This window comes from Cryptotermes secundus, unplaced genomic scaffold (genome assembly GCF_002891405.2).
Source record: "Cryptotermes secundus unplaced genomic scaffold, Csec_1.0 scaffold2106, whole genome shotgun sequence".
Taxonomy (NCBI): Eukaryota; Metazoa; Arthropoda; class Insecta; order Blattodea; family Kalotermitidae; genus Cryptotermes; species Cryptotermes secundus.
This window is the reverse complement of record NW_019731248.1, coordinates 140070-165109: the sequence shown is the minus strand read 5'-3', so window position 1 is coordinate 165109 and position 25040 is coordinate 140070. Positions and strand designations below refer to the sequence as shown.

The following is a 25040-nucleotide window of genomic DNA, read 5'->3' as shown; positions in this document are numbered from 1 at the left end:
ATTTGCTCTGCTTGCTGTTTTTTTCTTGCTGCATTATTCCTTACATAGCCTAATCTTTGCACATGACGATAGAGGCTGTTCATTCCTCTGAAACATCAGTAAACTTCTACCAAACTATATAGTGCCATATCTCAGTATATTACTCCTCACCAATCCATATATGATTCCTATAATTCAAATTTTTTAGTGAAGGCTAAAAACGGATAAAAATAATTAATGGTGGGGTGAAGAACTCACAAGCATTTAAAATGAACGGTATGAGGCTAGTTCAAATGAAACTTATTTGGGATTTGCTCTGGAAGAAGCAGAGGTCATTAAAAATTGCCCCCATGGGTGGTGAGGCAGGCACTGACGCACCACTAGATGGATCCCCTCTGCAAAGAATTCCTTGAGCTGCGGCTGGAACCACTGCACCTCCGCAGCTCTAACATCTTCCTGAGGGGGAGGGGTTCAACCCAGCAGAATACATGAACAGGTACTATTTGAAAAATCCTCACATTCATGTTAACTGAATTCTCCTCCTCATCATCATCATCAATCACCACCACCACCATCACCATCCGCAAGACAGCCCTCTTCGTGACATAGCTTTCCTTAGAAGATTCTGCCAGACTGAATCTGGTTTTCACTTCTTTAAATATAGAGACAAATATTTTTACAGAGTAAAGTCGTCAGCCTTTTGCCCAACCCCAAACCTGGAGGACCAGGTCTCTGTATTTATGTCCCCAGTGACAGGGTGGCCCAGTTATACCCCCAGGCACTGGATTCCCTTTCTGTCACCTTCTACAACTCACAGAGCTACAGTGGAGGTATTTTAACCTGCTCCCAAATGGGCGAATAATTATAATGCATCCCCCAATAAAATTAAAGGCAATAAAACAAAGTCATGATGGAATGCACAAAAATTCTGTGTTATGCAACCACTGTTTAACAACTTTTGTCAACTACATGGGTCATATGAAACTGAATGGTAACGTTATTATCAGAGGTTAAAAGAGTAGGATTTGGACAGCAGGATGACTTGCCTCTGACTGAGCTACAAAACAAAGACCTTCCAAATATGAAGCAGGAATGCTGATCCCTCCCCTGCCATGTTACTGTGTAAAGATATCGACATACAGTCATCTGCTGGATGCAGTGTTTTCTCTGCAATCCATATCTTATCAAAAGTACACAATTTGTTTTAACCAGAACTCCTTGTACTCATCATCCTATCATTGGACATTATATAATTTGAGCTTCTGACAGTATCATTATATAAAGAGTGAAGAAAGCATATATTTATACTGACTAGAGGACAGGCCATGACAATTTACTGTATAACACAGGTACTAACACACAGTCAGACTAAACAGTTGGTGCATAAATAGATCTAAGCCTCAGCTCTAAGTTTGTGTTTCTATTCTTTGGGTAATTTCTAGATTATATACCATCAAATTGTAGGATGACTGATGAATTGGAAGGAAGTGGTCGTGACCTAGTCAAGGTACTATCCTGGAGCTCCTTGAGGAGCTGAGGAAAAACATAAAATAGTTCAGTCAGGATAGCTGGTGTCCCAGCTGAGATTTGAACCAAGCACCTTCCAAAGACAAATCTAAGAGCATTAAAGCTAAGCCAGATGCTCAGCAGGCTTATGGTCAATATTACTAATCCTGATACAACTCACCTCAAAGCCTCCAATGATAAGAAGTCCATGGATCTTAAATTCTGCAAGTCGAGCTGCCACTTGTGCCATGCGAGGCTTAGGCAAGGTGCGCTTGGTGCCTAATATGGCTCCACCCTGAGCAACCCAACCTGTCACATCTGCCCAGCCCATGTTCTGAACCTGTAATGTAACATTTAGACCATAATTTTGTTATTTGTAATGAGAGGTATCACTAAATATTTATAGAGTAAGGAGTGGTAAATTCTGTAAGATTTGATATTTTCATGGTGAATATAGTGAAAAATGAGAGTGAAAGTGTAAAAGAAAATTGGAATATTAGTCACTGTACTTAATTTAATTGACATATGTGTGATGAGTAAAGAAGTGTGTGCATCTAATAAACTAATAATTATGAACCTGAACAAGTTTCAGTCACAAACGGCCATCTTCCAGGTTGTCCAGTATTAAAAAAAAACTTCACATAATTTTACAAAAATTTCTTACATTTTTGTTGTTTTTTTTTTCATGGGTCACTTAAAATATATCTTTCACACACTGTCATTAACACTTAGAACCCATACAATGCAGGAGTGAATAATGTGTAGATACAGAGCCTTTTGTACCTCCTCTGGTGTAATTCAGATGGCTGTGTTATATGACACACGTTCACGTAAGTCTTTTATAACGTCTATTTCACCGCATGCTGCGGCATCCCCTGTAGTGGTGTGCGGGCTGAACTGATGAATAATTAACACTGTAAGCCTGGCATGTGGAACATTTACAAGGTACATTTTATGTTTAAAAGCTGTCTTCACTGAACAGAAACTTCTCTTCTAACTGTTCACTGTAAATCTGGCACATATATGGCTGTGGTGAAAAATGATTTTCAAATTCTAAATGTGTGAACTACATTTCTCATACGGGCATCAGCCAACTCATGTGACAATGGCATTATCAAGAGAACTAAAGTTTTGGTTCATTTTTGTTACTCCCTTTATTTCACTGCCTTCAATTTCCATTAGATAATACATAAATCAATAAATTTTAACACTTGATTTTAGCTGTTTATGAATGCCATTTCTTTTATTACACAAATAACTTCATTATACAGAACGTAAGTGAAAAAAAAGTGCAGATAAACTTTGGTCACAAGTTCAAAATACCGAAACAAGAAAAAATGTCTACATCAACACGAGTCTAGAAACATTTTATTTGTGAATTATAGCTGAAAGAATATTGCCATGACCTATTCAGTTGTTGGCGACTGTTTGATAGGCCACCATGTTTTGCCACACTGGCTTATAGTAAACCCCTATCAAGATTTCCTCTTACATGATCTGCTGATACTACCGGAAGAAGTAACAATGACTGCCAGAGCACAAATGTGGTACATGCATGATGGTGCTCCGGCACATTTTAGCCATGCTGTACAAAAAGTTTTCAATGACAGCTATCATGACTGATGAATTGGTAGAGGAGGACTCACTATATGGCCTTCACCATCGCATTGTGAATGCCTGTCAGACTACCAGCAGCTATCCCGGCATCTCTGAATGGACAATGTGGTCCATGATGAGACATGTCAAGGCCTGCATTCAATCTGGTGGAGGATATTTGGACAAGTATTATAAGTGTACTCTTTCAGCTATAACTCTTGAATGAAATGTTTCTGGACACATGTTTATATGAACATGTAAAGCAAATTTACATTTTACATTACAGTCACCTACCCACATACAGAGTGTACGGTCACCAGACGAGTATTTAGCAAAAAATATGGTGTGCCAAGGTTAAAAATGGTGGAGCTATACCTCCACTTCCCATATATCTACATGGCATGGCACTAAATTAATTAAGCCCACAGATAACTTTACCTTTCACCTCATATACAGTGAGGGTCTACATGTTACATAAGAACAGCAAAGAGACATGTATGCTATAATACACTTTGTGGGAAATGAATTTAAACAGCTCTGAGGATGATATAATGTGGAGTGGCTGTAACATGCATTTAAATTCCATGAGATGACAGAATTCATTAAGTAAGTTAACTACATGAGGGAAAGCTCTATATAATAGAATTACACTGCAGAAGACAAAAACAATTACACTCACATTTCCTGCGAGAAGTCCCTCAATGCCGTCATGGATGCCCAGTGCCGTGTCACCTCGATAAATGCAGTTCCGTACAAACGAACGCACTGCTGCATTCATCCCACATGCTGGAGCACCAATGTGCATCACAGCCAGATTGAAGCCCTCCTGCACAAAAAGGTAACACAATAAGGAGAAGACTGCAACCTAGCACAACATCATGTACCACTGCACTGGTTGTTTACCTCTACTGGTATAAAGAATGTGTTTGGATGGGTCCTGTGGAATACAGATCTGGCAAACACAGTGACATGGGTGGAAATGCTCCTGACTTCTTCACGATGATTCATTTAAAACTGAACGCTTATCCTAATGTACAAACACTGAAGTATGTCTATCTGTAATTATGCAGTTCTCGTTATTGGAACTTTGTGAAAGAGATGACTGGTTTCAGCAGGACAACACTACATGTCATATGGTCAGGACAGCAATGGATAAGCTTAATCAGTTTCTGGCAGAAAGGATCATTTTGAAGGTATCATGGTTACACAGAGTCCAATAAGCCCTGACTCTTTCTGTGGGACTTCATTAACAAAAATGAGTACCAAAACAATCCAAAAAGCATACTACTGAAAGGGCTGCATCATGACAGGAACCCTTAAAGTGTTTCTTGAAAGAATGATGAAGGGTACTGATGAATGTATTCACAATAATGAAGGACACTTCCGGCACATTTTGTGAATACCTAGGATTAATGTTGAGTGGTACAGAAAACAAAATGTTTCCCATTTGGGTGCAATAGAGATAGTCCCAGTCTCCAGACTAGCTCTGTCAACTGGGTCCAACTGAGTAGGTTTTACCTGAACACTGCAACAGAATCCAATCTCCAAAAAGTATGTTTTTAAATAAAAACAGAACAATGTTTTAGACAAAAACAGGGCAATGGATAATGCCCAGAAATATATTTGCATACAAATGATATTGAAAATGGAGAAAACTTCCATTAACATAAAATGTTTCAGTGAATTCATAAAGGAAATAAATGCACAGAACACAGGTTTTTTTGTGGGTTAAACATTCTCAAAACGGAAAGGAAGAGAGTGCAGATAAAGATTGATCCAGTCATCTGACCTCAGGAACTTATTGGCATATAGAAAACTTTTCAGAAGATAGGAGAACTTAAAGAGGAAAAGTGTGAGACTGACTGTGATCAACAATCTGAACATGCATACAGAACTGCCAAAATAGGGACAGAATTTGCTCAGACCTTTTGGAATCCAGTTTTTGGAGACCTGCATCTCTCAGCCTGACCTATGAATCTGTCAGTCTGTAAGCCTTCCAAACTTTAAAATATAAAGTCTGGATGTGAAACTATGCTGATCTGCTGTATGACATGAAAGCAATTACCCACTGTAAATTTATTCTTCCTCAATAGTAAATAAAGCATTCTACCTTCAAATTTTGGAAAGTTTATGGCAAGGAACTTGACAACAAAGACCAAATCTTTCACTGTACAAATGGATTTTGCAACGTGATAATGAACCATCTCATGCAGCCCTTTCATTAAAGCCATTTCTGACAACAATACAGAAATGCCAGTGACTGCACATCCAAAATATGCCTTGATTTGGACCTATGAGGCATTTTTCTTATTCCAAAGCCAAAAATTCTCCTCAAAAGGTTTTATTCTGAACCATATAAGTGTCAGAGTAAGGAGAAGACTTTTCACAACCGATTCTGAGCAAGTGGAAGATGTACAGTAATGTGTGCACAAAGTCAGAAACTGAGTACTTCAAAGGTGCCCACACTTGCTAGAGGCTAACGACAATATTTTATTTACAGAATCTGTATGATTTGTCAGAAGCTTTGTACACCATCTTGCTTCCAGCATCATGTTGTGCGGTGTCAACATTTCGGACAATACAGCTGTCTCCATCTTCAGGGTGATTCAACTAGAAAACAGCTTGCCACAAACACTTAACAATTCCAGGCCCCCAAGGCACTGTGAAAATCATTATTGGTGGACGTATGGCCAGTGGATAGACAGATAACAATCCACGCACATTTTCAACACCAATGTAGCATCTCTGAACAAGAATGAAAGCAAGACCAGCTAGTATCTTCCAATGATGAAAAGGCAAAGCACTTAATCTCGACCAGACTCTGTGTACTGTGCAAACTTACAACATCAGCATACATTTCCTCTTGTCATTGCCACTGGTACACTGAAGCTCAATGGGTTTCTAAATGACCAGTTCTACCTACCACCTGCCTCACCTTCTCTTTATTGCAGGACAACACAAACTGCCATAGAAGTCTCAAAATACATGTAACATTCACACTTCAGTCTTCATGCCAGTTCTACATACATCATTACCATATAACACATTCATTGGCATGCATCTGAACGGAGACTCCACACTCAAATAAGCCATCAGAAAGGCATCAAAATTAAAACAAATTAAAATGATCTGTGAAAATGGCTTTATTTGAACTACCTTCTCCTGTGATAAAAATCCATATCACAAGATTTTCAAACTGAAAGTGACTGTCTGGTACCAGAATAAGTCACTGGACCCTAATTCAAATAATTCGGAGTTTCACCACCAGTCAGATCCGTGTGTGAATCTTTCTGCTCGCAGAGTGAAACCGACACAACTACCAAATAGAAAACTTCAGGGATGTGAAAAATATCAGGCTCCCATGTGGTTCAGATCATATATTAAGGCTGTAGATCCCCTCTGCTGACCATCACTCTCATAATCACCTTATCACTGAGGGTCTCAGAATCCCCCACATGAGTGCCCCAGCTCAGAAATGGATTCTACACACTTGTCTAGATGAGGAAAGACCAGGCAACATCTGGAGCCACTAGACATTTGCAGAGAACATAAATGGCAGCACCACACAAACCAAAAACAACTTTCGAATTGGTAAAAAGGTAATACACAGAGGAAACAATCTATCAACCAGAAAAATATTACTCTTATTTGAGTGAGACTTTTAAGAAGAAATGACAATTCATGAATGAATGTAATGTGGTTCTCAAACTGAAACTTGTGGACAGTGAAAACAAATGGATGTGCCCCCCTTATTTGAATTCACCTGATGGACAAGGAACTCTTAATTGTTCACCTACCTTCGAGTCTACCTTGACTGCCTCAGAATTAATGGAAAATAGTTTACTGAGACAAATTTACATGCAATTCAAAGATAACCTGCCCAGTGCAATACTGTGACCTTCTGAGTTATGAGAGTGTGTTGTACTTCATAGTGGTCACTACGTTTTGTAGGAACAACCTGTCTCCATCTTCTGCAGGAGATGGAAGGCATGCTCATCTAAGATGCTGGTAACTAGATGCCAGACTACATGACATTCTTCCATGTGGTTAATTTTATAGTGCTGCCATATAACAGACTATATAGCATCAAATGGCAGGACTAATAAACACTGAACTGGAAAAGGATTTTGAAACAAGTGGTCATGACCTGAGTGGTGCACGATCATGGCACCTGCCTTGAGAGACTGAGAAAACCAAGAAAATCTGCACAGACAGCTGGTGTCCTGGTCAAGATTCAAACCAAGAACCTCTTCAGTACAAGTACAAAGAGTTGCCACTATGACAGTCTGCTCAATTACACAGCATCATAACCCAGAAGATCACAGTATGAATCTTGAATGCCGTGAAAACTGTGTATCATCAGTGGCATACAAGAGAGCACAAAAACTGAAGAGCCACTAACTGCAATGCAGATCTACTTTACTTTAAACAATGCAAACACCAAACACTGAATCTTACCGAAGTGCCCCATAATGTGTCTTGCTATAAAAGGAAAATAAAACTGCCTGAGAACAAATATAACAAAGTGATATGAACAAGTAAGATACTATTCAGTAACATGTCGCCTGATATTTTCAGTAAAGCTTTACCCTATATTTCCTGTCTCCAAACTTGCTAATTGTATGTACAACGTAATTCCCATTTTGTATTTTCATTTCAGTTCCAATTTCTAACGGCACAGTCCAATAACTGTGCCACTTAAGGTTTCCCTCAATTTGCAGTTCAAAATAATACTTCCACTGTAAAAGTAAAAAAGAAGTAAAGGTATCCCTATAACAGGCCTTGGAGGTTACCACATTTTCTAGACAATCGGCTCATAGACTGGCGGTAAGGTTGTCAGCCGTACACACCAGCCACTCTTTACTCCCAAGAATATTCCAAGAATATTCCTGGTACTCATTTCTGTTAGAGGCTGAGTCGACCCAAGGGCCATAGTGCGGCTGGAAGGATTAGGTAAATTGAAAAAATTTAATGACCTCATTGGGATTCGATCCCGCGACCTTCCGGCTTGTAGCATAGTGTCTCAACCAACTATGCTTCCTTGTGCCCCACACAAATGGAAAGCATAACTAAATATGAATAATAATATGCACACCACATATACACATGAATGCAGTGTGCAAGTGCACATCGATCCGCACGCGCGGGCACACACACACACACACACACACGGACACGGACACAGTTTTAAAATAACAAATTGTGGGGATCAAAACCAGGCCATTGGCTTTGTGCTTGTGAAGGGAACTTCATAACACAATCTCACAGTCTTAGCCCAAAGATTATCATTACACTAGGACCACAGTTCATAATTTATACATATTTAAAATTGAGAAGCAATTATAATACATCAATTCTTTACAATAAAGCAACTTCCTTACCTTACATAACTTCAGAGCAGCATCAAATGAGAGAGAAAAAAATTGCAGAATTATATCACAAGTTTCAGGAAAGTAAATATTGATTTCCTTTGAATCCTTGTTTGATTAACCAACAAACTTAACTTTTTCCATTATATTTTCGCAGCTGTTAACTTCAAAATTTTGGATTTTAGAAACAGACTGTGTAAAATGTGAAAGTTTTTAAATATTTCAGCTAAAGTTCCATTGACCCCCATGAGATCCCCTTCCCCACCACACGAATTAACCGGAGACATAAATCTAAGCTGCACATTACAGCACTTCAAAGGGTTTGTGTAAGAAAAAATAGCAAGCATGAATGTCCTATGTAAGGAGACAGCAAATATTCCTTACAGGTATCTGGGAAACAGAAAAATAGAGATCTTCCATGCAGCGGCATGGCGCAAGATGAACATCTTCAGAAAATCTTCGACCAAAAGAAATCGTGGACCACGGAAAGAAGTGACTGCCAGCAGAATAAAGATTACATGCTGTGCAGGACACAGGCATATGGAACAAAACGAAGACAATGTTGAACAAGAAACCCCAAAAAGGACAGGGGAGAATAGATGTTGGAAGTACCCTGAATGCAACATTGGAATAAGGGACATAGGTGTGAAACAGGGACGAGTCAGCAACCAATTGAAGGACCCAACCAAGAACGCCATTGGAGGGTGTAGATCAGGACAGCGATCACACCTGGGAGGGAGAAGTAGTCGTAAGAAGACCTTCTACGAGATTGTCGGCAGGAAGATTGCGAAGCAAATAGCCGGATCTTCTGTCAGATTACAACAAAACAAGGAATGGACCTTATGGAGGGGTAGGCCCCCTCCAAAGCGGAAAAAGAAACAATGGATTGAGGAGGAGCCGGTAACATAAAAGTACCGGCCTCCCGAGCAAGAGTGAATGTGCGATGGATGAATGTGATACAACTGGATCTTCTGGCAAGTTGACAGGAAACCGCTTGAGATGAGCTGGTCTTAAGAGGGGAGCAGAGGTAACAGAGGATAGTCGCTGCAAGAGGAGTAGCTGGACAAAAAGAAGACGTTGCAAGAACAGCCTGCAAATAAAAGGAACGGGGATGTACTGCTAGGCAAACTTGAATGAACAGCCTTAAGAAGGGAGCAGCGTGATGTACTGTGCTATGGAGGACATCCCCTCCCATGCCAGCGGTGATGTAACATCGGAGCACTGTCGCTACTACGGCAACAGGCTGGTCAACATCCCTCCCCCACACCCCCACAGAGACGTAGTGGGGAATGCTGTGGTTGCTATGCAGCAATAAACAATTCTCGATAGCGTTCCCAACAACACCTGTAAACACGGTGACTAGGCAACAAGGAAGCGAGGCATTTTCCCGTTCTCTGGCTGAGGGTTTATAAGAAAACTACACTTCCTAAGGAGTCAGTTAAAATGTAGCAGCCACCGAAGAGAGTTAAAATAAAGCAGCAGTTGCAGGAAGAAGACCCGAATGTGTGGTTAGAAGATCTTATGTGATAATGTGCGATAACAGAGAAGTCGGCCAGTGAAGCCTTACTGTGTGACTTAAAGACTCTGTGTGTGCTGTAGTACAGTTATATTAGGAGTGTGTAATTAAGAGAGACTTGTATAGCTCCCATATTATAAATACGTGAAGACTCCTGAAGATAGTGTGAAGAGATTATTGTGTAGGGTTGTAAAGTGTGTAAACCCATACCAGTGTTATAAGTATTTGTAGTTACGATTTGTAGGTTGTTAAATAAACCAATTAACAATCCGAACGGCGTCTTCAGTAGCAAAACACATTACAATATTATTTGAACCTTGGATTCCATCTGTTATTAGAAGGCAGAGGAATGGTACCATAGCCCACTATGAGCCTTGGCTTTCTTGCACAGGTATACCTTCAGCACTAGATGGAAGTGAGTGGTCTGCTCTATGACCTAGCACTTTCACCCCAGTACTAAACTGGAGGAAAGGAGATTGGATAGGTCCCATACCCAGTGAAGAGAAAAATCTCCAGCCTTGTCACAAATTAGACCCTTACTCTCTTGTCATCCAGCCAGTAAGCCTGCTCAAGCAATATAAATAATTTACTCAATATAACTCAACTAATTACAGTTTATCATACAACATGTAATTAATGTTCTGATATTATACTCAGTCAAAGACTTCTCACCTTACTCTCATGATGTGGTCCATGCCACAAGCTCAAAACAGCACAGAAACATAAATGATAGGCAAGATGTCACACAATACATAAAAATAACACTGAAATCAACTTACAGATGGACGATTTACATCTTCGACTATTGGTTTCGGAGGTTTCAGTCTGGTAAGCATTTTGTAGGTCTCCAAGTTCCGCACAAAACTCCTGCAAACAAATTGTTGGATGTATCAGTTTGGTTCAAGGAACATCTAATATACACAACTCTACACTATGCAAGCCAGGATAGCTCAATCAGTAAAGGGACTGGCTAAGGGCTTCATGATTGGTATTCAATCCCAAGCAGAGTGACAGATGTTCCACATCGCCAATGTGTCCAGATTTGCTTCAGGGCACATACAGCATGCTACCAATGTGTACAAGGGATACACTCCCTGGATATGAAGGGGTTCCATCATGAAGCCCATTTAGTGGCAAGGCACCACTACGTTCAGTCTTGTCCATCCGTCTAGACTGGCAGAGAAAATGAATCAAACGTGGGCTCCCCTTGTGGGGTGTGATGCCACGTCGTTTGGTAGACAGGCACCCACACACACTTCCATGACAACCTCAGTCCATCCGTCTAGACTGGCAGAGAAAATGAATCAAACATGGGAGCCCCTTATGGGGTGTGATGACATGTCATTTGGTAGACAGGCACCCACACACACTGCCATGACAACCTCAGAACTCCTATGAGATCCTTTTTTACAACATTTGTTTGCTGAGCACTGGACAAACTACAGGATTTCATGTGAGTTTCTTTTACTAGAGTTGTACAAGATGATTCACACACATGAGACACCAAATTAATAACTACAAATCATGCAATAATTCATGAATGAGAACAAAACTTGGCAAGTATGTATCATGGTAGATGTGGAGACATTTGGGGTACAGAAAGCGTTGAAATTAGTTTCTCTCTGGAGGCAGAGGCAAACATGAAGTTCCATGTTCATGAATGTCACAATCAGCATGGCAGGAGGAACTGCAGCAATTTCATTGGTAGCATTTCTTTAGCATGAACTGGGTCAAATGTTGGAAAAGTATACAGTGCTGCCAGTTCCACTTCAATCAGCGAACTACTACATGATTTGTAATTATTAATTTGTGGCATCCTTCAAGTGAATCACCCCGTACTTCCTTCTTTAAATACTGTCTGACACTGGTGGATTTCAAATCCAAAGCGGCCAGGGCATGAAACTGACCACTCACCTCCAACTAGGGTCGAGGTCAAGAAAATGTGAAGTGGTCACATATCAAATTGTTCACCAGGCATAACGCTGGTTAACTTTCCATGCTGTGGACCAAGTGCCATGCAAACTGGGAGATCACCAGTGGCCGAGGGTGGGTTCAGTAGGGATGGGAGGCAAGAAGCATGTTGAAGGGTATATCTGAGATGGGACATGGGCCTAGAATGGGGCAGTATGTGTGAAGGATTGTCCAANGGGGGGGGGGGGGCATTGTGAATCCCCTTATGCACTTGTTATAGCCATTCCTTGATATGGCAAAGGACTTGTGGGAACAGCACGTTTGCTCATGGTGTCCTCTCTACTGCTTGACCATATGGATAATCTTCATGCATATCAGGCTTTTTTTTTTTTAAATATGGGGCTATATATACATGGACACTTGCCCACCTTGCACCCATCAACCATGAAGATAGAAGAGGTATGTACCTTTGAAATTTTGGTAAAATTGCATACATCTACATGACATAACCACTTAAGACTAAATAAATACCAACTTCTTTCATCTTTCTGTTAAGCTAAAATTAATTTCTGCCAATATTTTGTTTGTACCATGAAAATTAAGTGAGAGTAATCTGGGCACATGTAAGATTTGAGGCTTTCACTGCGGTGACTATGAAGAAAGCAGTCTTCTGGGATTTGGCACCGTGTATATGTGGTGTTAACCGACGTTTGAGGCTTTCACTGCGGTGACTATGAAGAAAGCAGTCTTCTGGGATTTGGCACCGTGTATATGTGGTGTTAACCAACGTTCCTCCGAAACGTCGGTTAACACCACATATACACGGTGCCAAATACCAGAAGACTGCTTTCTTCATAATCTGGGCATGTTATGCAAAAATGTAAATAAAACTGTTCTAAGAATTATAATGGTTTTTATCATTATGTCTGTTAACTGTCATAAAGTGCTAGGACAGTTAATCTGTTTTTACCTGGTGGAGGGACTATTTTGTGTACTGGTGTGGCACAGCAGTAAGCCTGGAGGGACATTCTGGGTACATACCCATCAGACTAAATGGCTGACAAAAAGCCAGTGGCAATGCAATTCCAAGCTGCTGTGATGTAAGACTTACTTGCCACGCAGCTGTACAGCATTTTCCCAATCCTTATTCTCCATGGCTTTTGTGACTGCTTTTGTTCTCTCTACACACTCCATCAGAGGCAACCTCACAGCCTGGTTACCATCTAGTGAAACCACACAGGATTCAGTGTCTGGTGTGGCTTCCATGAGTGCCATCACAGCCTCCGCACCCATCCGACATCCCTACCAAACATACACTTTACAGTTATTGAGATTTGGATGCTATGTCCATCGTCCTGCTTTTTTATTTAAAACATGTTTCAGAGAATGGATTCTGTTTCCGTCTTCAGGTGAAAGCCCAACTGAGTAGGCTTTTATCTGAAGATGAGAACAGAATCCAGTCGCAAAAATGCTGTGTTTGAAACAAAAAACAATTGGTAGGGTCCAAGAACTCAATAATTGTATTAATATACCATCATCACAGACTTTTAGATCTTATGTTTGTTAACAGAGAACATGAAATGTGTAAATTCATCCTTCAGGGCTTAACAATGTCACGTGTTGAAGTTCTCAGAACTACATGGCATACACTGCAGTCAACATCTTCAGGGTGAACAAGCAGAAGGATGCAGCCCAATATATAAATCTAAAAGTAAATGTATGGGCGGGGGTGTAGAGCAATACGCTATCCGATGAGAAAGGGCCACAGCCGTAAGTAGAAGTCTTGCGATGGAAGTCAGGATGCAAGAGTGGAGTGTGGTGCTATGCAGTAGGAAGGGACCATGTGGTTAGGTAGGAAGCTTGGGGCATACTATCCCTCTGCTTCAATCATCCTGAAGATGGCAATAACAACATACACTGAAACACTGGAACAACCTCAGTATAAGATGTGGCTAAACACTGGAAAAATGAAGGACAGGAATATAGAATGTTTATATTGTGGTGATGAAATCAAGTCAGTCAAAATGTCTGATTCTGTATCCCAACCTACAGCTCAAAGTGTCACTCCAGGTAAGTAAACTGGTGGCACTCACACCGTTCGTTTGACTACGGAGTAACAGCATCTTCACAAGCTTAGGGAAGGGATGGGCTATATGTCAGGGAAATATACACTCTGAAATTTTCAGTGACCAAATAGTGACATCTTCTAGGGCAATCACATGCACAAATACGGAATAAAACTGTTGTTCCAGAGACTGTTCCTGTTCTATTACCATGTGACATGAACCCACCTGATGCAAACCAATCTCTAGCCAGGGACCAGCCAAAAGAAGAGCAGAGGGTGCAACCCAAACCCACAGCCCCTAAATTCTTTCAAGTCATGGTACTTAGACATAGGGATGACATGTGGTTCCTGAGAAACTGAATCAGTGCAGTACCTATCACCAAGCAAACATGAGACAAGTCCTTGTGAACAAGGTAATGAACCTCCGAGTTCTTTAGGAGGTTGGGAACTTCTAGATTAAATAAGCATCTCATACATTCTAAAGAAGTCTGGTTCCTGAGAAACTGAATCAGTGCAGTACCTATCACCAAGCAAACATGAGACAAGTCCTTGTGAACAAGGTAATGAACCTCCGAGTTCTTTAGGAGGTTGGGAACTTCTGGATTAAATAAGCATCTCATACATTCTAAAGAAGTCTGCTCCACCAAATTAGAGCAGTGATAAGACTTGACAGTGGATCAAATAAAGCGGCTGAATTCAAAATCAATTGGACTGCATTCACTATCAGCAACTGAGAATGAAACAGCATTAACAAAATTGCAAAACCTAATAATTCTAATTTGTTATAAACAATAATTCATGAAATAAAAATAAATAAAACTGACTTTCACCTGGGGTGTGGGCATACTAATGGTTTTACTGTCCAAGTTCTACAAGACGCTCCAGAATTACTTACGCTCATTTTAATCAAAGCTATATCTACCTTGTGCAAGCATGCATGTGCGCACGCGCGCGCGCACACACACACACACAGAGCTCTTCTAATACCTGACTGAATGACAATGTCCAATGTCTCCACAACTCTTGTCAGTGGCATGCTGTCTGGCCACAAAACCAAAACAGCATGCCCTGCTTTTATGGGTGATTTGATTACAAGTGAGAACATTTCACTAAGCCAACTTATTAACTGGGTCCTGCCAAGTGACAGGTCACATATGAAGCCCCAGCTGGGGACCAATATGCTGACTGGTTGTGCCCATCACATCTCAGGGGCAGTGACAGATGGCCGAGGGGCACAGACAGAATGAGGGCTGCTGAGAAATCAGTCCCACTGCCCTTTTGCCCATCATAAATCCAATGTAGATTGTTGTGGGATGGATTCCTCTGCATTTAACCATGACAGCTATGGCACAGTCCAATCCATTAAGCAACGACTGCAAACTGTATGCTGCTGATGACTTTTAGAAATACGATCTAACAATCTGCTATGATAGTATGTCAATATAATTATTAACTTTATCCAGAAATAAAAACCTGTGTTTCTACAGGTCACATAATTCACTTCATGTACTCTGGCTTTTCAACAGACTAGAAAGGAGACATACCAGGACTCTGTCAAAAGCTGATGGGTTGCCCCCTCTCTGGACATGTCCGAGTACTGTTATTCTTGTGTCCTGCTGCAGGTTCTTCACAACAACCTCTCTAACTTTCTCTGCAGTGATGGGTTGTCCATCTCGGTCAATGGCGCCCTCAGCAACAATGATGATGTTGAGCCGCTGTCCCGTAGAACGCTCCTGTTTCATCCAGACATCACAGGTAAGGTGATCAGGGAAAATGGTTATGAAAAAAGCCAAACAAGGGCAGCACTTAACAATGAAATAAAAAATATGTGTTATAAGTGACCAAGTAGCCTGGAGCTCTCAATGTTACTCTCTGCAACCATTCCTCCCATAGTACAATAGTAATTAACCTGCTCACATCTTCCACAAATGGACAACAGAAACTATACCAAATGGTGCAACGGTACTACTGGTACAGAATGTACAGTAAACCATTGCTAATCCGGATTAAGTGGGGGAACAGGTCATTAAGATTAAGTGATAATCTGGATTAATGAAGCAAAAGGTAGCCCTTAAAGACAAAAAAAAATTATAACATAAAAAAATGTAAAATTTAATGATATATGTAGTGTTGATGGAAATAAATTAAAAAATATCACTGTACAGCCTTTATTTAAAAACTATAAGAAGACAATATATTTATTCATCAATAGAAGACTCAGAAGCTGTACTTGTTTTTGAACATTATGTTCAAAAACAAGTACAGCTGAGACCTGAAGAAACTGTCAAGATTTGTTTGAACAGGCAAGCGACTCATCTGCCTTAGTTAGTTAGCTATTGGAGAGGGTGGGTTCCCCATGCACTTAGACCTGTATTGGTCCATTGTGCTTCCCTCTATGATTTCTACCTGTCTCTATATCCTACCGGTATTGGCGCTTACCATCAGTCCCGTTAAGCCAGCGAGACCGGCTCTACTGGTTGAGAAGTATCTATAATGCTTCCCCCATCTACCGGAGGTATTAGTGACTGCTGTTGGGCGGCAAATGTCCACAATTTTGCTCAGTGACCTCCTTTGGAGGTATGAGGTTCTTTTACATGCCGTAAAGCTACGACATGGGACCCACGGCTTAAAGTCCCTCCCGGAGGACTTGTTCCCTGAATTTTTCCGCCCTTAAAAATTCGACGACCTCCGCCGGGTATTTGAACCCGCGTACTACGAGTCATGAGGTGGGAACGTTACCTCTAGACTAAGGAGGCCGCTACTCATCTGCCTTCCTAAATGCCGTGTGTCTTTTGAAGTATGTACTCAACTGTGAATAGCATTTTTATTTTTTGATCCATATTATTTGTAACTGGATTAGCGAGGATTTACTGTATCATCACTGTCCTGTTCCATAAAGTTCAAGATGCTTTACAATCCATTCTGATATCCACTTTACCGAGACTCTGCCAAACGAGTAACTGCATTACCACACACATTCTTTATTACTACAACACATTTGAGCCCACTAAGCATCATCAGACTACCCATACAATTACTCACTTAAACTATTATTAGCTATATATTGTCCCATGTTTAGAAATTTTGGTTCTGCATGTAGAATATATATTATTACATGGAGTTAACAGTTAAATTGACAATTAATACAAATAGCCTGATGATGGCAACAGGCCAAAACATGTTGCAATAATAATGAAATGTATATAATTAATTCAAAAGTATAAAGTGACAGAATTCTTTGACATATCAATCTCAAAAAAACAAACACAACACTCCAAGTGAATAAATCTTCAATATATATATAGCATGATGGTTACAGACAACTCCCCTGGCAACCCAACTACATCATACTGTAGAACAGTATCCTTTAGCTCCCATGTCTATGAACAGGAATCATAAAAACCAAATGGTTATTTAACCCTCTGAATACCAAATTAAAGACAATCATTTTCTTATATTATATAAATTTGTTATATTAGTCTGCAACGTTCAGTTAGAACACAAACTATTCTTGTACACACAGCGGAATCTGTAACCTGGTTTTAAATGGTGTTATTTTGGTCATGATGCAAACCCCACCTCAAACCCTGAAACGGAATGTTATACTGCAAGCTGTTGATTCAGCCATCACACACTTTTTCCTGTTCAAATGACATGTGGCGACACTTGATGTAACAAAACATAGCTTTGGAGCTGTGCTGTTCTTCCTCAACTTTCTCCCATCATTTCAATCCTGTCCATGTTTATAAGCTATGGTATCAGTTCACATGGCATTGCTGGTCCTTTTGAACATTTCTGTATGGGGATTATACAGGCTCCTCTAATGGCAATGAAGCCCAATAACAATCATCTCTATATGTGGAAAACATGATCTATTCACATTACAATGAGAAAAGAGATTTACTTAAGCAGACACACTACGTGTCTACATTAAAACTGAAATATGTATCTTCAACACCTCCCTACAGTATACTCCTTTATGGTAATTAACAAGGAGGTGCTTGTATTAAATGAAATCTTGGGTTGGTTCAAGAAGCTTATAAAAACTTTCTTCCAGATTTTCATGAGAGACCCACTTCAGTTAAAAGCTTCTAATTTCAAATGAACTTTTCTTGTTCACTATTTATAGCTAAATGAGGCACTTTGTGAACTCATCTACACATTTCTTGCCCAGCAGTAATTGCCATTTAACACTATCACTGTTACGGGCAGAATGATGTATTGATTATAACCAAAACAAAAGTATGCCACACATTAAGAAGAGAACTATACTGTACAGTGTGTCCACAAAGTCCCTTCGGGGTTTTGAAAAATTGTGGCGCAAATAAATTGAGCTGGCCATATGCAGTCTGCAGCAGATCATAGTGAAACTCTGGAAGGTTTTTACTGACCTCAGCGGACCTCGATGTGTGCTCCCTTGGTAACACAGAGAAGGTCCAGATGATATTCAAGCTCTTGCCATGTTCTGTGGAGAATGCCCACTGGAATAGCTGAGATAGCATTCCTAATATGGGTCTTCAGGTCATCAAGTCCGTTAACTGGTGTTCGGAACACACTGCTCTTGACATAACCCCACAGGAAAGAATCAAGTGGTGTTATGCCTGGTGAACATGGAGGCCAAGGCATCGGACCATCTCTGCCAATCCATCTTCCTGGAAATGTCCTATGTAGGAATACACGTACCTGCAGACCTGTGTTCTGAACACCAGTTAACGGACTTGATGTCCTGAAGACCCATATCAGGAATGAGATCTCGGCTATTCCAGTGGACATGCTCCACAGAACATGGCAAGAGCTCGAATATTGTCTGGATGTTCTCCGTGCTACCAAGGGAGCCCACATCGAAGTCTACTGAGGTCAGTAAAAATACTTCCAGAGTTTCACTATGATCCGCCACAAACCGCATGTGGCTAGCTCAATTTCTTTGCGCACCACAATTTTTCAAAACCCCAAAGGGACCTCGTGGACACACTGTACAACACAGAGTTCTGTGACACTGAATTTTTGTTTTGAGAAATTCCATACAAAGAGAGACGGGGAGAGAGAAAGACTGAGAAACTGACGTCATAAATAAGAAATGAGAAGCCATCTCTCAAGTTCATGCATTACATGTTGCATATATACACACACATTTATGTGTGCGCGCGCGCGCGCGTGTGTGTGTGTGTGTGTGTGTGTGTGTGTGCGTGTGTAAAGCCTGCAACAACTCAATGGATAGCAGCAAATACAGCTGACTGGCACATATAATAGCAATATAAGGGGCATGGATGGATGACTATAATTTTGCAGAGTTGTCAGCAGTTGGTGGAATGAGAATTAGCAGGGGAAACAGAAATATAAAGAGAAAACCTGTCTCAGTGCCACTCTATCCACAACGATTCCACATGACCTGCCCTGGGACTGAACCCTGGCTGCTGTGGTGAGAAGTTGCTGATCACTTTCTGAGTTATGGTATGGCCTAACGATTTTGTTATTAGCAGCAATGAACCTTTGAGTTGTACTACTGGATTCTTACATAAAAGTGAAAGGATTAAATTACTAATCAATTGTAGCAATAATAAATTATGCAACATTTATAATTATTTTCAGGAATTAAACTTCAACAAAATCTGTAAAGTACAAGTAAATCTTAATTACTGTCACATGCCTGGATATGATAACAATGCATCTTTTCTTATATTGCTTCATATGTCTGTTATGTCTGCAGAAAAAAGTTTGGGAACTGCTGGGCAGATTTTCATAAAATTTGGTACCAGGTAGTTTTATGAAGAACTGTTGCACAGTTTCAATTCTCATTTAGACTGAAGAAGTTCAATGACCACTTTACATGAAGACCTAAATGTGTATCTTCCTGCATTCTGAGAGCCTATCTATCCATCTCTTCCTGTTGCTCCCACTTGAAACATACGGCATCCATGAAATGCTTGTTTCACTTCAGTTTCTTAAACTTAGACAGTTGGGAGGACTCCCTGGACAGGGGATCAGCCCATCACAAGGCCGTTACCTACACACAAACACAGAATAAATGCAGACAAACATCCATGTCTTGATTGGGATTCAAACCCATGATTCCAGTATTTGAACAGGTGAAGACGTTTCATGTTTTAGACTGTGTGGCCATCATGATCAGCCACTTTGAGAGTAATTCACTAAAAATTTATCAGAGTGAAAACTGTTCCAAACAATAGTTGCAGGGAAAAGTAAAATATCCATTTTATGACAATACTCTTTTTCTGGAAGTCTTAAAGGAAAAGAAAAGGTAAAACTATTCTGTAACAGGCTGTGAATGCCCATAGGGTTGTGAGATGTCAAGGCTCCCACATTTTCTAGATAATCAGCTCAGAGGCAGTGGTGAGGCTGTCAGTCTCATGCCACGGCTGCCCTTTACCCCCAGGAAGATTTCTGGTACTCATTTCTGTTAGAGGCTGAGCTGAGCCCCTGGCCATAGTGCAGCTGGAAAGTTTAATCAACTGAAATGTCCAAAGGCATCATCAGGTATTGAACCCGTGACCTTCAAGCTTGTAGAATAGTGCCCCAACCAACTATGCTACTGCAAGGCCCAAAAGCCTTACATTTCTTGAGATAAGTGAACAAATCAGATATGTGTACATTTCTGAATTTCTATATTCAACAATCACCACGATCTCCTGATTACATCCAAAACTTGGATTACTTATGTTGTTGTTGTTGTTGTTGTCTTCTTTCTAGTTCCTTAGCATGGATAGTTGAGTGTATACTGAATTTACATATAGCAATACACCAGAACACAAAAGCTTCATACATAAAGTTATGTGCAGTCTGTTCTCACAGCCAATTCTGTGAAACAAAGCAAAAATACAAACCAACTACTGCTTTCCAGTTCCAAGGCAAACAATGAAACGAAGCACATGCAATACGGACAAGCATTCATATATCCATAAAACTGAGCTTGAGTGGCATCACTGTTCACAAATACCTGATACAACAGAACTTAAAATCCAGGCATCACAATGGTCTCAGTTCAATCCCAGAAGATAAAAACATACCCAACAACACTTAATTTATTAAAAAGCAAAGAAATTGTTTCTATTCTAAATACAGTTGTACAGTACAGTGTATTAAACCATATGTTTGGAAATGTATGATCAAAACACATATTTTTAAATTTAATTATTCTGGAAAAATAAATGGCACAATTTTAAAGTAATCTTAGTTTCAGAGTGTGAAGAAGCACACATATTAAAGACAAGAAGTTTCTGTGTTCCGTGTTCTTAACACTACAACTATTGTCCTAAACATGTATTCCTTCAAGCACAAACATCAATCAGAACTACATCTATGACAAAACACAAGGATTTTCTTCAGTGTTCTGCATACGTGACATCACAGGTATATATGTAACAGGTTTCAGTGTATCCTGATTTCAGCTGTCCTGGAAACCATAACAAATATTTTTGTTTCAGATTAGAGGATTTGTTCATCACTTTCATGAACTGTCAATATGGACATTATCTAGGCACATCAGTTTGAAGACAAGCTCCCTAAACTTTACAAACCAATTCACTAACTACACTCCACGTATCCAAATATAAATTTATACAAGATAGACATACATGAAAACTGTCTGCTCACTGTAAACAAGTATATATTTTTCAGACAGCAAACTTATCATAGTGTCGCTAAACTGGATGTACCTTAACACTTGAAAACTCATTTGCTATTATAATCTGTCTACCAACATACATAAACATTTTATATTAAGGTGTGGCTTTGGCTTTTGGGATAAGGCTGCACTGAATGTTGTTTCAGCAACCCCTGCAGTTGCCATATTCAGGATTAATGACTAATTCTGGGAGGGCAGCTGGCAGCTCTCACATTAGGCAGTGTCAGATGTGATGCCATGACACAGGAGTGGGAAGCTAACCAACAGGGAGCAACCATGTGATTAGTAAAAACAGGGGGTGAAAAATGATTCAGTGACCACAGTTTCACCTCCAACACATTGCTTAAGGCAAGACCTATGTCAGAGCTGCCATAACACCTTCCAAAGTCATTAACCCTGAAGATGGCAACTGCAAAGTTTGCCGAAACATCAGAAAATCTTCAACATTCAACATGGTCAAGTCCTGAAAGCCATATATTATGCTCCAGCTGTGAAAACCAGGGAGGATAGAATTTTAATTTAATATATATTGCCCTTGTTTCTGTTATATCTAGAGATTCAAAGCTTGCTTATAAAAACTAAAGGGAGAGGGAGGAATTTTTCTGTAAATTTTGCTGGCGTCTATCACAATCAGCCAAATATGCAGTCACAATACTACAATGAATTCCAAGTTTTGCTACCAACTTGCAATTTAGCTAGAAAACTTATGGACATTGTTATTTTGTGTTTACAGGTTTGTTTTGTTTCCTGCATTATCAACATCTGTATGTCTGTCAGTACTAACTCAGTGACTTTCAGTCATGGAAACAAAAAGAAAATGCTGACTGTAGGTCAGTGCTCTATATGTGAGTTAACAAACACATGGTTTCATACACAGAACTGTCAAGTGCAAAGCTGCTTGCCTGCAGCAGCTTCCTGCACAGCTTGGCAGGCCAGTCCCTTTCTGGTGGCCATTCAGGGATAAACACATAATCTGCTTCACTTGTTAGTCCAGCAACCAGACACAAATACCTACAAGCCCACAGACACTTCAAATTAAGTAAGCCTGTAACTACAAAAAACATGTTAAATTCTTGTGTCACATTTCAATACACACACAGTTATTACAAAAAAGTACATACTTCCTGCAGCATATTTGGAAACAGATTATTTGTCACAAAAATTTATATCGATATTAGTGGAACCTGGTAATTATCTCATACATGTTCAATATGTATGCCCTATATTCATTTATATACTACCATCATAAAATAACCCTAAATATGAATATCATTGGTAATTCTGATGACATCTAAGCAACATAAGAAGCCATTCCAAATTCTTTTAGAAGTTTCTTGCTTAATTTATGAAATGTCTTCATGGGTCTGATATTTCAGGCCATCAGTGGAAAGAACCAACACAGTCTTCAACAAGGAGAGCATTTGCATGTAAGTATGGATGACAAAATGGTCACTTGTGTGATCTACCAACACAGTCCAAATATCAGCAGCAAGAACTAGACTATAGCAAAAATTTAAAGGCATATGAGTTGAAGCACTGTCAGAGGCACTAACAAATTATTGTGCCAGCCAAATTTTTTGTCCTGCTTAGCACAGGTTATGAGTGGTACAGCTGTGGGTGAGTGCATTTCAGAGCTTACAAAATCTACTTGTGAAAAGGAGTTGGAAGCGACACCAACAAACACAGTCTGAGTTTCTGATGTTGCCAGTTCTAGTGTTGAATTCTTATGACACCTATATCTGAGGTATATCACACACCTGCCACCTCATAAACAAACAGAACAAAGCTTTCTTCCAACCATAAACCTTATTAAATTCTTTCCTTTCTATCACATAATCACTTGGAGGGTAGACATTTCTATTCAGTTGCGATTCAGACAAATTGAGGTGTGCAGCTTTCATGTTCTTATTTTAGCACTGAAATCTAAGTGATTTAACACCAAGACAAAGTTTAGTTCACTGAATTAACAGACCATAAGCCGAGTTCCTGCCTTCACTAGCAGCAGGAAGAGGCCAGCTCTTCCAGAGAATATACTACTTCTACAACAAGCTCTTTCTCAGCTCATAATCACTGCCACTGCTGACTATGAAACTTCTTGCCCACTGAAGGCTGAAAATACTGCAACATCAAAACAGTCGAGAAGCACCTACAAAAAGTTGTCACGTCACACCAGAGGAATTGGGATGCAAGATTACCTATTTTCCTCCTTGCTTAAGAGGGATCCACTCATGACACTATGTACTTGACCCCAGGTAGACTAGTCTTAAGAAGAGAACTCCAATTGCCCTTTAACCTGCTGTTTGGGGCACCCCTCCTGTCAAAGAACAACCCTCAACTGAACATGTGGCAAATTATGTGGACCATCTACAAGACATCCACAATTATGCCTGCCAACACCTGAAGGTGGCCACCAAATAGATGAAAACTCTTTACAACAGACTGGCAAACTGCCACAATATGGTCAGTGGACCAGTTGGAATCAGAATTACAACCACTTACCATGGCGCCCCCCCCCTGAAATGAACTTCTATGTATCTTCTCTTCCTATAGCCAGAAACAAAAACCACCTGGAAAACCCTGTGGTTTCTATATTAAAACTTTTATGACAAGGTGGAAATAAACAGCCTTAACCTTTTGACTACCAAGGCCCACCACAGGATTACCTGCTAAAAATGCAAATGCTACCATGGGGTAAGTGCTGCTGCATACAAAAAGCCTGCAACACTTCTTCAGGTACACATGACCACAGATGCAGATGGCATGAAAGCCTGTTTTTTTCCTCAAAACACTGGTATAATACAGTATGCACCAAAAATTGCAGTACTGAAACTCACACATTTCAAATGCGCATGTACGTTTGTCGATGGGACATATCTCCAGCCGCACATGTTCCCAGTAGTGAAAAGGAAGTTGTGTTTTGCAGCTGTTGTTGGAAATGGGTCTCTCGACGGAGGAAATAGTACTCATAGTTAAGTATTATTCCTGCTCATACAGAAGTGGTCGCCAGACAACTCACTTCCTTGGTTTTGAGCAGATGTTATCGTCCAGAAACTGCTACATAGTACAAGTGTGACGATATGGCGTGCCGTCTCAGCACATGGCATATTAGGCCCCTATTTCATTGAGGATGAGGAAGGCAATGCTCTTACCGTCACCCAAGAACACTACAGGGACATGGTGATCGGAATATTTCTTCAGGATTTGAGAAGGTTGTGTTGTGCAAGGGGCCTTCACATGAATAGACAGTGGTATTAACAGGATGTCTTTTCATTTTAGTACTATAAATTTTGGCGCAGTACTTGACTCTTCAAAGACTAAAGTTTTCTAATAATATATAATATACAGGGTGTCCCAGGAGGAATGGACCAAACTTCGGGAGGGTGTTCCTTATGTTAAAGTATGCCGATATAACCCAAAACACCTATGTCCAAAGTTGAACGGTTACGGAGATAATGG

The 25040-nt window shown here is 40.2% G+C and overlaps 1 protein-coding gene across 3 annotated transcripts in view; it reads right to left on the bottom strand.

The window, feature by feature from the left end:
- Positions 1-25040, bottom strand: part of LOC111866659 (ATP-dependent 6-phosphofructokinase) — a 54485-nt gene that overhangs the window by 9138 nt on the left and 20307 nt on the right. For 2 of the 3 annotated variants that reach the window (XM_023855833.2, XM_033752368.1), the window contains exons 7-11: positions 15487-15675; positions 12989-13179; positions 10746-10833; positions 3761-3907; positions 1667-1825 (exon numbers count right to left, since the gene is read on the bottom strand). In XM_023855833.2, the coding sequence (XP_023711601.1) occupies positions 1667-1825; positions 3761-3907; positions 10746-10833; positions 12989-13179; positions 15487-15675 (774 nt within the window). Of the gene's footprint in view, positions 1-1666; positions 1826-3760; positions 3908-10745; positions 10834-12988; positions 13180-15486; positions 15676-22486; positions 22596-25040 lie in introns of all 3 variants that reach the window. The other variant, XM_023855832.2, reaches the window with a different exon arrangement.